We start from the raw sequence: 13393 nt of genomic DNA, 5'->3' as shown, positions 1-13393 counted from the left end.
AAAAAAATCAGATCTTCCTGGTCCCCAACTTCAGCTCAGGACATAAATTTTCTAGCATTTCTTCTCAACCCCTAGCTAGAAAGGAACTGGCTTACTGATTCTGTGAGCATCATCTTCAAAAATGGAACCCAGATTTGAGGTTCAGGTAGCAGACTCTGAGGGTAGATTTAATTTAAGATATGAGGCAAATGTGGTTTTTCAGAATATTAGCTTCTTCCTCTGTAAAATTAACTGGATTTTTGAGCTGTTTCAAGTGGAAGGTAGAACTAATAAAACTTATCGAAGCCGTGGCATTAGAATATCATACCATATCATTCTAAATATATGATGACCGTTTACAATTTATCTATTTTGAAAAAAATTATTAACAAATTATTTCAAATTTGGAATACATGATTTTGCGAAGATGAATGTTGAAAACTATCTTTGCATGTATTTTGAAAATAAAAAGCTATTATTAAAATTTTTAAAAATTATTTCAGGCAAATAGAGGGAATCCCACTTTAAAACTTTTTTTAAAAAAAGAGTGGGTTACAAAAGTCTTATTTTTAGAATGTGGGAAATAGTAAGTTAAAAAAAAAATCTCACCTTTAAATTAAGAGGTTCTCCTAGTTAATATTTTTAAAAATGTATTCTTGCCCAGAAATCATAAGGGAAATGTACAAATACAGAGAAAGAAGAGATTATGGCTTGTATGAAAATTGGAATTGTGATTTTACTGATAAAATTCCAATGTAGGGGATGCCCTCTGCAAATACAGATTCATAGCTTCTCTTCAAATCAGTCTAGTAGAGTTGCCTGGGGACACTGAGAAGTTAAGTGATTTATCCAAGTTCACACTGCAGGTATCTGGGGCAGAAACTTAACCCTGATCTTCTGAACTCTGATACAAGCTTTCTAGTCACTAAACCGCAGATGCTTTTTGCATACAAGGTCAATCAATCCAACAAATTTATTAAATATCCATTGTGCTAAAACACTGGCTATAACAAAGAAAGGCAAAAGACATTTCTTGTTTTCAGGAGTTTGCTGTCTAATAAGGGGGACAATATGCAAACAACTATGTACAAACTATACACATATTAACTTGGAAATAACCAACAGAGTGAAAGCACTGGAATCACAGCTGATTTTGAAGGAAAACAAAGCCAGGAGACAGAAAGGAGTAGGTTCCAAGCATAAAGTAAAAATGCTCTGAGTCTGGAGCTGAGTGTCTTGTTCTAGGAACAGCAAGGAGGTCAATGTCACTAAATCTGGAGGGTGGGGAGGTTTAAGGTGTAAGAAAATTTGAAAGATAAGGGAAAGAAGGCAGGTTATAAAGGGTTCTGTACTGATAAATAAGAATTTTATATTTGATCCTGAAATGATACTGTTGTTTATTGAGTATGAGGATGATCTAGTTGTATATTAGCTTTAGGAAGATAACTTTGGTAGCTGAAAGGAATGGAAAGAATTGTGGGTGACATAATCTTGCAAACAGTGCTAAATCCTAATGGAAGTATAACCATTTCTAAATACAACAGAAACTTCTCCCTAGGAGTGCAGGAGGGAAAGAACATAGGGGGGATCTTTTTTTCTTTTTGTAAAGAGAAGTAAAAAGAATGGGAAAGAAAAACATGTATGCAAGGACTCGTGCAGCTTCACCTTTGAAATGCTGTTCAGAATAGAGCCCTGATGGAGGAGAAAAGGTGATAATCCTCTTTGTCTAAATAAAAGAACCCCAAAGAGGATCATCCAAATAAATCAGAGACTACTGGAGGTATTCGAATCTCATTTATCCCTTGACTTCTTTCTTTAGGAAGCAGTGTCCCCTCATTGAGATTCTTGTTCTTTATCTCCTCCTTGGTGAAAGGGATACCAAATTTTCCCTGTGGAGCCCAAGCCTTTACTGGTATATGGAAGCAGCACAAAGTTGGGGAGATAGTACAAAATTGGGGTAGAAAAGGAAACAGGATAGATAAAGATAGAGTGAATTGCTCCAGATTAGCAAACGAAAAAAGACAAGTCCTTCCTTCTCTTTCTCTCTCTCCCCTCCATCTCCCTCCCCCCATTTTCCCCCCTTTTCTCTCTATCTCCACCCCTTTATTTCCCTCCTGGGACTATTGGCTGCTGCCCCTTTAAGGGCCGCCACTCCTCCCAGAACTGGTGGCACCGGGGGGGAAGGCCGAGCTTTGCTGGCCCCAGTCCGGCGGGGAAGATGGCCCAGGCCAGGGGAGCCTCTCCCACGCCCTGCCACCCCCTCCCCTAAGCTGGGTGAACTCGGCAATCCCCTCTCCTTCTTTCCCTCCCCTGCGCCTCGGTCGGGAATGGCTCCGTGGCCCCATGAGAACAGCTCTCTGCCCGAGTGGCCAGACCACCCAACGGTAGCGTCCGCCGTCACCAACACTAGCGGGCTGTCCGCGGCACCGTGGGCAGCAGCGGTAGCAGGGGCGCTTTTGGCTCTGGCTGTATTAGCCACCGTGGGAGGCAACCTACTAGTCATCGTGGCCATCGCCAGGACCCCACGGCTCCAGACCATGACAAACGTGTTCGTGACTTCACTGGCTGCGGCTGACCTGGTGGTGGGGCTCCTGGTGGTGCCCCCGGGGGCCACCTTGGCGCTGACGGGACAGTGGCCATTCGGCGCCACGGTTTGTGAGCTGTGGACCTCGATCGATGTGCTGTGTGTGACCGCCAGCATCGAGACTCTTTGCGCCCTAGCCGTGGACCGCTACCTGGCAGTGACCAACCCACTGCGCTACGGCGCCCTGGTTACCAAGCCCCGCGCCCGAGCGGCTGTCGTCTTGGTCTGGGTCGTGTCCACCGCAGTGTCCTTCGCGCCCATCATGAGCCAGTGGTGGCGCGTAGGAGCCGACGCCGAGGCACAGAGCTGTCACTCCAACCCCTTCTGCTGCGCCTTCGCCTCCAATTTGCCCTACGCCCTGCTCTCCTCCACCGTCTCCTTCTATCTTCCCCTGCTCGTCATGCTCTTTGTCTACGCTCGGGTCTTCGCTGTGGCTACTCGCCAGCTGCGCCAGCTGCGTCGGGAGCTCGGCCGCTTCCCCCCAGAAGAGCCCCCTCCTTCCCCGCTGCCCCCTTCCCAAGGAACGCCCTGCACCCGTCCTGGGAGGGTCCATTCTTGCAGCCGCCGACCAGCGCGCCTGCTGCCCCTTCGGGAGCACCGGGCCCTGCGTACCCTGGGTCTCATCATGGGCACCTTCACCCTTTGCTGGCTGCCCTTCTTCGTGGCCAACGTGGTGCGCGCCCTCGGGGGGCCTGCGCTGGTTCCCAGTTCGGCATTCCTCGCCCTCAACTGGCTTGGCTACGCCAACTCTGCCTTCAATCCCCTGATCTACTGCCGCAGCCCCGACTTTCGCAGCGCCTTTCGCCGCCTGCTGTGCCGCTGCGGCCGCCGCCTGTACGCTCGGCCGCGCTCCCCGTGTCCCCGCCGTTGCCTTCCCCGGACTCCTGAAGCCTCCCCGGATCCAACCTCCGGAGTCGCGGGTGCGGTCAAGGTTGCCCAGAGTCAGGGGGTAGAAGATGGGGACCAAGGCCGTGAGGCAAGGCGGCAGGGGACGCTCTCTGTGGGAGGGACAGCGGGAGGTGACTCAGACTGCCCAGTGCCCACAGCTTGAGGGGTAGGTACCAAGGAGTGAAGGGCCCTGGTACTGAGATAATGAAGGATACTTTGTGCCTTGCGCTAGAAACTTTTTAAAAAAGAAGATTGGGGGGTGGGAACGCGTCAGGATAGGGAAAGGTGAAGAAGTATCGAGGGGCGAAAGAATCTGCTTAGAAAAGGGGGTTCAGAAGTAGGGAACTCGGAATTCTTATCTATTGTAAATCTGGGGCTAGAGGGAGAGTTGGCCCTTGGAGGAACACTGCATTCTTCAGCCGTCTGAAAGCTGGAGTGCAGAGAGGGAGGGCGGTGCCCCATCCTGGGACGAAGGGCTACTACCCAACTTCGAGCTCTAGGGTGGGGTAGGGTCGGCGGGGCTGTGGTGGCTACAATTCGGGTCGCAGATCGTTGCCTTCAGTACAAGCGCCAATTCCCAGCTCTCTCAGGACTGAAGCCCAGATGATTTCAGCCTCCATCTCTGCCCTTCCAAAGATTTGGCAGATCCGGAGCGAACCTGCCCACAGGCTGCTTGGAGAGTTAGTGAGAGTGAAAATTCTTCCCCAGGAGGAGGGGACAGGGTGGAGGTGTAAGGTTAGGGAGTGGTAATGACTCCATCTCTCTAGGCATTACTCATTATTTAATGATTTTGTCCTAAATCCCGTCCAGGATTCACCTGTCCCTACTCCTTTTTACATCCCTCCCCCCCTCCCCTCTCCATCTCCAGTGCCCTATTTTCCTCCTTTCCCCAGACTCAAGATGTCTATGCCTTTCAGGACTTTTTGAGGAGTTCCTTGCCTTGGATTGCAGCTGACCGAAACTGCAGTTGTTCATTGACCCAGACCCCTTGAAAGATCCGGGGAGCTCGGTCAGACTGTGTCAGAGACGGGGGTCTGTGGAGTGGTGAAACTGCCCGAGCTACGCCCTTGCCTTACACCCTGTGCCCTCCAGGACCAGCTATCTGTTGCTATAAGTAAAGGAGCTTGTTAGTTGAGAGAGAGTAGATCTTCCTAGTTCCTTCCAGATGTTACAGAGAAAATGGAGTCAGCTGCCAAAGCACCGACCTACACGGAATATAACCTATCACTACCTCAGTAAGGGGGTGTATCTTTTCAATCTGCCCTCATTAGTCCCAGGAGCAGTAGGGATAAGCATTTATGTAGGGGGCACCCCATCTTTCTCACGTTGGTGCTGCATAATCGGATCTCAGGACAACGAGAGCATCCCCGTTCCATTCCTTCAGTTTCCTAGATCAGGAGATGGTGGCAACTCAGAGGATCTTTTGCAGTTTTCAAGCCTTTAGGAATATTCCCTACATGCTGCTGCCCAGTGGTAAGAGTAAGGGATAGGAGAAATCCAAAAGTCTGGATTTTGTTCCTAGCTTCATTTCACCACTAAGCCTCATTTACCCTTATTTTTTTGGAGAGAGAACAACTCATATCTACCTCACAGTACTATCAGAGGGACTCCTATTGTTGTGTGTGTGTGCATGTGGGAAGGGTACGCCCTTGAAAGTTTCTATAAACTTCTCGTGTTTATAAAAAGGTGAACCTATTCTGTTGTTTTAAAATCGAGTCAATAAATGTCACTACATAAACGAATTTCTTGCCCCTTTCTTCTCACTCCTTTTCCTTCCTGCCGCTGATTCATGTTCCTCTTTCCCCTACTTACTCCTTTATCTTGGGCTAGCTCCCAACACATCCAGTAAATTAGAGATAATCTTCATAACCAACCTTCCTCCCCTTTTCATCAAATCCCTCCAAACTTTTATCTTCAAGTTAAGCCACAAACTATTTTGGCGAAGGAGCCTGGGACTATTCAGAAATTAGGGCTTCTCCATTTGAAATATGATTAAATAGCAAAGTGATGGACCTTAGTATAGAAATTAGTTGGACCCCAATTCAGGGTATATTTTGCCCACCTTGCTGTGAGCCTGAGGTGGGTACCAGGAACCCAGGACATCCAGGAAGTGGTTTTGTATAACACCATACTTATTAGTATATATGTGTTTATGTGTATAGCTGGGTCATAGTGCATTGTTATAAGCCAATGAGAGAAGATGTATCATGCTGTAAATATGTCCTGATCATCATCTTTGCTCCCTATCCCCATTCCCTATTGCCTACAGAAATCTTTTATCTATTTCAAAGTAAAACTATGCTTTAAAACATTTCTATGCTTATTTTTAAACTTCTTTGGTCTGGATCTATGATTTGATTGATGTGAGAGTTATTAGTGAAGAAATTCCCATTCACTGTTCCAGATCTACAATTTGTCTGTAACTCGTTGTTTTCGAGTTGTTTTGGGATCTTGAGAGTTTAGTTGATTTGTCCATAATTGCACTATTAATTAAGTATCAGAGGCAGGACTTATACCTTGAGCTTCCTTATTTCAAGGTCCCCTAGGTCCCCTAGTCTGCTTCTGATGCTTTTTTTTTTTTTTGTAAATTTGGGAAAAACCTCTTGCTTGATGACATTTGCAACAGATTTTGTCCACATTAGTTTATAGAATAATTGATCAACACATTTATTGAGTACATGCAAAGCACTGCGGATGATGGAAAAAAAGAATAAGCCATGGTTTCTGTGTTCCAGGATGTTAGACGTTTGTATATTGGTATTAGAGTATGAATGAGATCTGGATTGTGTTGTCTAATCATTTCCTAGGGAACTAAGTTTCATTAGTTGGGATGTACATCTCCCAAGAATGATTTGTTTCCTTTTTGTTCAAAGCGCTGCTCCATCTCTGGAGTTGGAGACCCTGGAAGGTTTCTTGGCAAAGTCTCTGGTGGCCTTTGAAGGATGGCTCTTATTGAGAATAGGAGGAAGATTTTGGTTTGGCCCAGGGGAGGGTAAAGACTCCATATTGCCTCCTAAACCAGTAGACTTGGGAGTGGGAGAAGGGTGATTTGGAGAGGCTCACATTAGTAGAAACGTCCTGAATATTGTCCACGAGTTCCTTGTGCCAGGGGTCCACTGGCTCTCTTCTGTGCTAGCTGTCAGACCCAGGTTTGAATGTTTAGACTTGTGGGCTCCATCTGGGGATTGTCACCCCTGTGTCTGACAGCTCAAGAGGCAGCAGCTCTTGGCACTTCTCCAGAAATCCATGGTCCAGCTGCAAAGAGAGAGAGATTTACATCCTTGGTGGGGAGCAAGCTGCTCTTGGAACCCGTTGCTGGCAATCTAAAGGGTGGAAGTCAAACATCCAATCCGTGAACGGAGGGATGTGAAAACTTACAGACCAGCTGGAAAGAGCCTGTTGGGCCTCACGTTGCCTTCTAAGAGAACTGCAGCCACTAGTGAGATTAATGATTCACTTTGGTTTTTTTTTTTTTTGGGGGGGGAGAGGGAAAGTACCTAGGGAAGTGAGGATGGAGTAGAGGATGGAGTGAAAGTGAGTTTTCCAAAGGCTCATCCCCTCTGTCAAGAGCAGAACCAAGGAACCTGTTGGCAAGTAACATGGTATAGAGGAGAAAGTGCTGAATTTGGAGTCAGGAGACAGACTCTGATACTTATGTGTGATGTATAAATCACCTAAATTTCCATGTCCTAAAATGTAAAATGAGGATGTCAGGTTAGATGATCAGGGGCACTCAAGATGAGATAGCAATCTTTCATTCTACAAGCATTAAACTCCAGCAACAAGGAGACCTTGGATTCAAGTTTGTCCTCTGACATCTCCTGGCTAGGTGACCCTGAAAGACTCACATAACTCCATATTGCCCCATATCCTCTAAAATTACAAATTGTAAATGGATCAGTTTGTCTTGGTGGAGGGAGCTTCCTCACTGAAAATTCCCCATATGGGCCAGCTAGATGTCAAAGTGGATACAGTGTTGGCCCTGAAGAGTCAGGAGGACCTGGATTCAAATCTGTCCTCAATGATTTCAGAAAGGCCTGGAGAGACTTACACGAACTGATGCTGAGTGAAATGAGCAGGACCTGGAGATCATTATATACTTCAACAACAATACTAGATGATGACCAGTTCTGATGGATCAGGCCATCCTCAGCAATGAGATCAACCAAATCATTTCTAATGGAGCAGTAATGAACTGAACTAGCTATGCCCAGAAAAATAACTCTGGGAGATGACTAAAAACCATTACATTAAATTCCCAATCCCTATAAAAAAACAAACAAACAAAAAAACCCAAAAAAAACCAAATCTGTTCTCAGACACTTAACACTTCCCAGCTGTGTGACTCTGGGCAAGTCACCTTAGTCCCCCTCCCCCCAAAAATGTCCCATATGGATATTACAGGTCCAGTCTAACAAATACATGTTGTTGACTAAAGATATAAATGCAGAAGTGTCCCTGCCCTCAGGGCATGCATTTTAGTAGGGGGAGACAGTAGATAAATACATATAGGGTGAGATGTGACAAGAAGAAAGAGTAACATTGATGGAATTCAGACAAAAGTTTTGCAGCTGCAGTTATACCCACAATGATATTCCCTCAGGCAAGCAATTTTAGACAAGGGTCAGCCCAGGGCAGTGGATAATCTAGCCTCAGACACTTACTAGCTGTGTTAAGTATCAGAAGCAGGACTTATACCCAGGGCTGTCTCATTTCAAGATCACTTCTACTTGCCTCAGTTTCCTCATCTGTAAAATGGACTGAAGAAGGAAATGGCAAATCATTCCATTATCTTTGCCAAGAAAACCCCAAATGGGGTCACAAAAAGTCAGACATGATTGAAACAACTGAATAAGAACCATAAGTGCCAAGGGTATGAGAACTCTTGATCATCACAAGAGCTTTTGCTTTAGGTGGGATAAAATGGTCTTACCCGAAGACTTCTTACTATGGCTGCTGACCAGAAAGTGAAGGGAGGGGGAATGCTCAAACAAGAATTCTTAACCTTTTTGTGTGTCATGAACTCCTTTGGGGGTCTGCTGAAACCTATGGACCTCTTCTTAGAATCATGTTTTAAAATTCATGGAAAAATATTTAGGTTTACAAGGAAACTAATTCTATTGAAATATGATTATGAAAATATTTTTAAAAAAATTAAATCCACAGATCCCAGGTTAGGAACCCTTGAAGGAGGGTGAGGAAAGTGTCTTATTATATTTTGTCCCATAGTGCCTATCACCCTATGAGCCACACAAATAGGGATTCCGTGAATGTGGCTTGGGGATATCCATGAAAAATATGCTCCCCACTGAATACTTCTCAGGAAAAAAAGGATCTATCTTTATACTCTCTGCAGGATGCCTCACTAATAAGGCAGGTGTGTTTGTATTTCTGTGCATAGACAAACAGAGCTTGGCTTGAGGGGGAGGAATGAGAGCCAACCAGTGATTGAAGACACAAAATGTCCTTGGTATATCTCCTTGCCTCAGGCCATTTGCTCTTAGTTCTTGGAGGGGAGGGGGGAACTGATGCTGGGGTGAGGGTGAGGGTAGGAATTTCCAGTCCTGTTTAACAGAAGGAACAACAGATTGGGTTGTAATTCTTTATAATTCCTTTACTTAACTGAAACTCGAAATAAATGTCATGGTGGTATCTCATTTTTTCCTTAATGATAATATAGGTGGAGTGCTGTTCTTCCTCTGGTCTTTTGCCTCTTAGAGAATGGAAAGAAGAATAAATGGTCTTGGAAATTTAGAACCGATCAGCTAGTCCCAGGCCCAACATTTTGGAAGTGGGTCTAGTGAGAAGAAATGAATTTGCTCAGTCCCTCAACTAGAAGCAAGAGGCTAGATCCAAACCTAGACTTTCTGATTCAAAGTTCAATGGATTAGAAAAAAAAGTTCAATGGATATTTTTTCCCTCAATCCACTAGGAAGTCATGCTTCTGAGAGGAATAGTTTTTGCAGCTGATTCCCAGGGCTTGTAACGCCAACTAAGTAGTATAGAACCCTGAAGTTGGGATCATTTACTAGCTATACAAATCACCTCTGTTTTCTTCAGTTTCCTAATGTGTAAAATGGGAATAATACTAGCATCTCCCTTCCTTGGTTTTTAATAAGGATCAAATGAAACAATATTTGTAAAGGATACAACATAGCACCTGGCACATTGTAAACTCTGTATAAATATATATTTTTTCCCCTCAGTCTCCTATTGCCACCAGTCCTGACTTGGAAAATTGGGCTACCCTAGAAACCTTCCTTCAATTCATTCAAGACAAAAAAAGTTGAGGTTAAAAAAATCCACTAAGAAATTTGAGGGAAATGGTAAAATAAGAAGAAATAAGGGCATAGAAAGTTGCTTGTCAAGATGACAAAGGAAAGAGATTTTCAGTGAGGTACTATTTCATTCCAGGCTGGTCTGATCTGCCATCAGTGGTATAAAACCCAATTTCTTCATCCTTCCTAATCTAAGGCCAGTCCAGGGGATTTTGATAGGTTAAGGCCTTTTAAACTACATTCCCAATAAGATTAGGGGTGAAACAAGATTGCCCTCTATCACCATTACTATTCAATATTGTATTAGAAATGCTAGCTTTGGCAAGAAGAGAAGAAAAAGAGATTAATGGATTTAGAGTAGGTAGTAAGGAAACCAAATTATCACTCTTTGCAGATGATATGATGGTATATTTAGAGAACCCTAGAGAATCAACTAAAAAACTATTAGAAATATATCTACAACTTTAGCAAAGTTTCAGGATACAAAATAAATCTACATAAACCATGGGCATTTTAAACTACAAGCTCACAGCCTGCTCATCAGTGTTCAGATCCAGCTAACTTCCTTGTTTGATTCCCCATGAAGATTTCTTCTTGAATCTCCCACTAGGCATAGTGGGAGAGTCAGGGCACAGATAGCAAAAAATCTTAAGAGTTGGAGATGAAGCTTTATTATCTAAGAGGTAATACTTGGTCCACCCCACCCCCCTTGCCTCCCCCCCAACACTATTCCTCATATCCACCTTTTCCCTTCCTTCTTAATCTTAATCCTTCCTTCTGAAATGACCCCTAATTTATCCTGTATGTATCTGGTTTGTACAGTTGTTTGCATGTTGTCTCCTGCATTTGAGTGTGAGCTTATTGAGAACAGGAACTGTTTTTGTGTATCCTCAACACTTAGAACAGTGCCTGACTTATAATAGGTGCTTAAGAAATTCTAGGTGACTGTCTGATAGTGGCTAACAATGATTGGATCGAATCCTCATCATGCATATGTACATGTGTGTATTGTGGATTATTAGTTACACTGGTTTCTCTATGCTCTCATGCTAATGATTTAGAGGGTTTTTTTTTTCTGTCCTTCCCCCCCCCCAAAAAAAAATAGTCCTTTCCCAGAATCCTGTCTTTTTAGTTTTATAATATTCCAATGTTACTTCTTACATTGATGCTTCAAAAAATTTACAATTTTCCTCCTGTTACACATTTGTTTCATGAATTACATGGGGAAAATATTTCATTACCAGATGGTCAATTCTCCAGTTAACATTTTCTCCTGTTATAGTCTAGTTCTTAAGCCTCAACTCAAAGCTTATATGGCTTGTTTGGATCTAAGTTTTGAAAACCCAAGGGGTCCTCCACGATAGGACGTGCCATTGGAGCAATGAGGCAACTGGGAAAAACTTTCCGGAAAATCAAAGAATTGTAGATTTAGAAGAAGCAGGGACCATAATGGTCTTATAGTTCAACCAGCTCATTTCACAGGAAAGGTGACAAAGGCCTAGGGAGAGTTAAATGACTTGTATTTGACTTATTTATTTAATATTTTTGCTCAGTTACATTTTTTTTGACTGGAATAAATGACTTGTGCAAAGTCACATAGGACATACAGTTATCTCTTCCACATCACAACTTTCACCATTGAGTTTTCCATATATCACAGGGAAGCATGAGAAATTAAAAAGCAGGTTTTGGGAAGTTTTGTGGAAGTCAGATGGATGTGGGAAGGCTAGCAGATGACATAGAGCCTATGATCAAATACTTAACCAAACTTTATAATAAGATACTGTAAACCCCTCATAAAAGAAAAAGAAAAAAATCATATTTCTCTGGTAGGAAAGGAGGGCCAAAACATTTTATGCAGATTTTCCAGATGGAGCAGCTAAGAAGTCCCTAACTCCTTCCATGGTGGTGGGGAAACCGTAAGTAGTCAAATCAGGATCCAAAACCAGTCTCTCAGATTTCAAATTTAATGTGCCTTCCATTTCACCATGCATTCTCCTATGTCTTAAATATACAAGAAGAGCAAAAATTGCACCCACAGTTGGAAAAGAGAACATTTCATCACAGAGAGGGTAAAGAGAATCACCTAGAGCAAATTTTTGGTTGTGTGCAGGGTAAAGACCGTTCTTTGTTAATTCTTATATTTTGTTGTACCTCTGAAAACGCTGGGTGAACCTAGTGTCCCCTGCTGGCATAATCTGGAAAGAGCAAGTAGAAGCTTTACTAATGCAGGGACTTTATTTCAGGCTAAAACCAGAATACTGCTGCGGTTGCTGCTGCTGGGTTTTTTTCCACTTGCTAAGAGCCACAGGGAGCTCTACTCATTTGGGAGAAAGGAAAGTCCCCTCTAGGGTATAATTGGAGGCAGAAAGTTAGGATTTGTCCATGAATATATAAGCTCTAAGTTCCCACCATCACTCTTCTCTCTGGTCGAAGGCTGAATATACAAATATATTCCTTGAATAAAAGGATGAAGTTACTGTAAAGCATGAACACTTTAGTGTGAATAAGTTCATCAGTTTTGCTCCGGTTTTCTGGTAAGTCTGCTGCAAAGGTTTCATGAGGGAAGCCTCTGGTTTCCTTAGTCACAGGAAGGGGGACTTTCCATTTTATCTTTCATTTTGGGGGGAAATTCATAATTTCTACCTTAAGTTTGTTTTCTGGAAATACTGGAAGAATGGAGAATTCTCCATATCCACCAGTGGTCTTAGTGAGAGACCTGAATTTTAGTCCTGGCTTTGGACCCTGGCTGGGTGAGTCTGGGGAAATCTCTTTGGTTCTCTGAGCCTCAGTAGGCTTATTTATGAAATAGGAATACTTGTGCTAACTATTTCATGAGATTGTGGTGAGAGAAGTGCTTTGTAAACACCAAAGAGGCATAGAAATAGCAACTATTATTAGAAATGATAAATTAGAAAAATAGCATTTATTTAATGCTTTAAAGTTTGTAAAAAAAAAAGTTTGTAAATATCTCATTTTATCCTCACTTAAAATACTAGAAGGTAGGTACTATATTATCCTCATTTTCCAGATAAAGAAATTGAGGCAGATAGAGGTTAAATGACTTTATCATGTTTATCTAGCTAGTAAATATCTGATTTGAGCTGGATTTGAACTCAGGTTTTGGGATTTAGCATATTTAGCATTCCAGCCCTGTGCTACCTAGATGCTTACTAGAGGAATATTACATTTTATAAAACCCCAGTCAGAAGAAAAATACCTTGAAAAATCTTCATGGCAGGTTTATAAGGTAAGATTTAATCCTGTCAGTATAACAGTATTTAAGTGATTTTAGAAAACATCTAGTCCAATCTCTCTCCCTTCCCCTTTTTCTGTTTTTACAAACAAGGAAGTGTAATTTCCCTATACATAGTAGGTCTTTAATAAATGTATATATATTGATTGGAGACTCAGACAGGTGGAAGTAGTTGTCTAAGATCACACAGGTAATAAGGAGGAGAGCAAGAGTTTGAACACAGGTCTTCTTAGGACAATGAAAGGTCAGCAGAATGATATGACAGACAGCAGTGTTTAAGGTTCTGGAGATGATGGTCCTCTCACCCTTTGCCCTAGTCAGGCCACATTTTCAGTAGTGGGTTCAGTTCTGGGTAGCACATTTTAAGGAAGGTCATAAACAAGTTAAAGTGAGTTCAAGAAGAGAGGA

General features: G+C 43.1%; 1 protein-coding gene across 1 annotated transcript; it reads left to right on the top strand.

Annotated features, from left to right (window-relative positions):
- Positions 1-2069: 2069 nt before the first annotated feature.
- Positions 2070-7479, top strand: ADRB3 (adrenoceptor beta 3). Its single transcript, XM_023494713.2, has one exon. The coding sequence runs from the start codon at positions 2307-2309 to the stop codon at positions 3612-3614; it is 1308 nt and encodes a 435-aa protein (XP_023350481.1). The 5' UTR covers positions 2070-2306; the 3' UTR covers positions 3615-7479.
- The last annotated feature ends 5914 nt before the right edge of the window (positions 7480-13393 follow it).

Source organism: Sarcophilus harrisii, chromosome 2, assembly GCF_902635505.1.
Source record: "Sarcophilus harrisii chromosome 2, mSarHar1.11, whole genome shotgun sequence".
In the NCBI taxonomy this organism is placed as follows: domain Eukaryota; kingdom Metazoa; phylum Chordata; class Mammalia; order Dasyuromorphia; family Dasyuridae; genus Sarcophilus; species Sarcophilus harrisii.
This window is presented reverse-complemented; position numbering and strand designations above follow the sequence as displayed.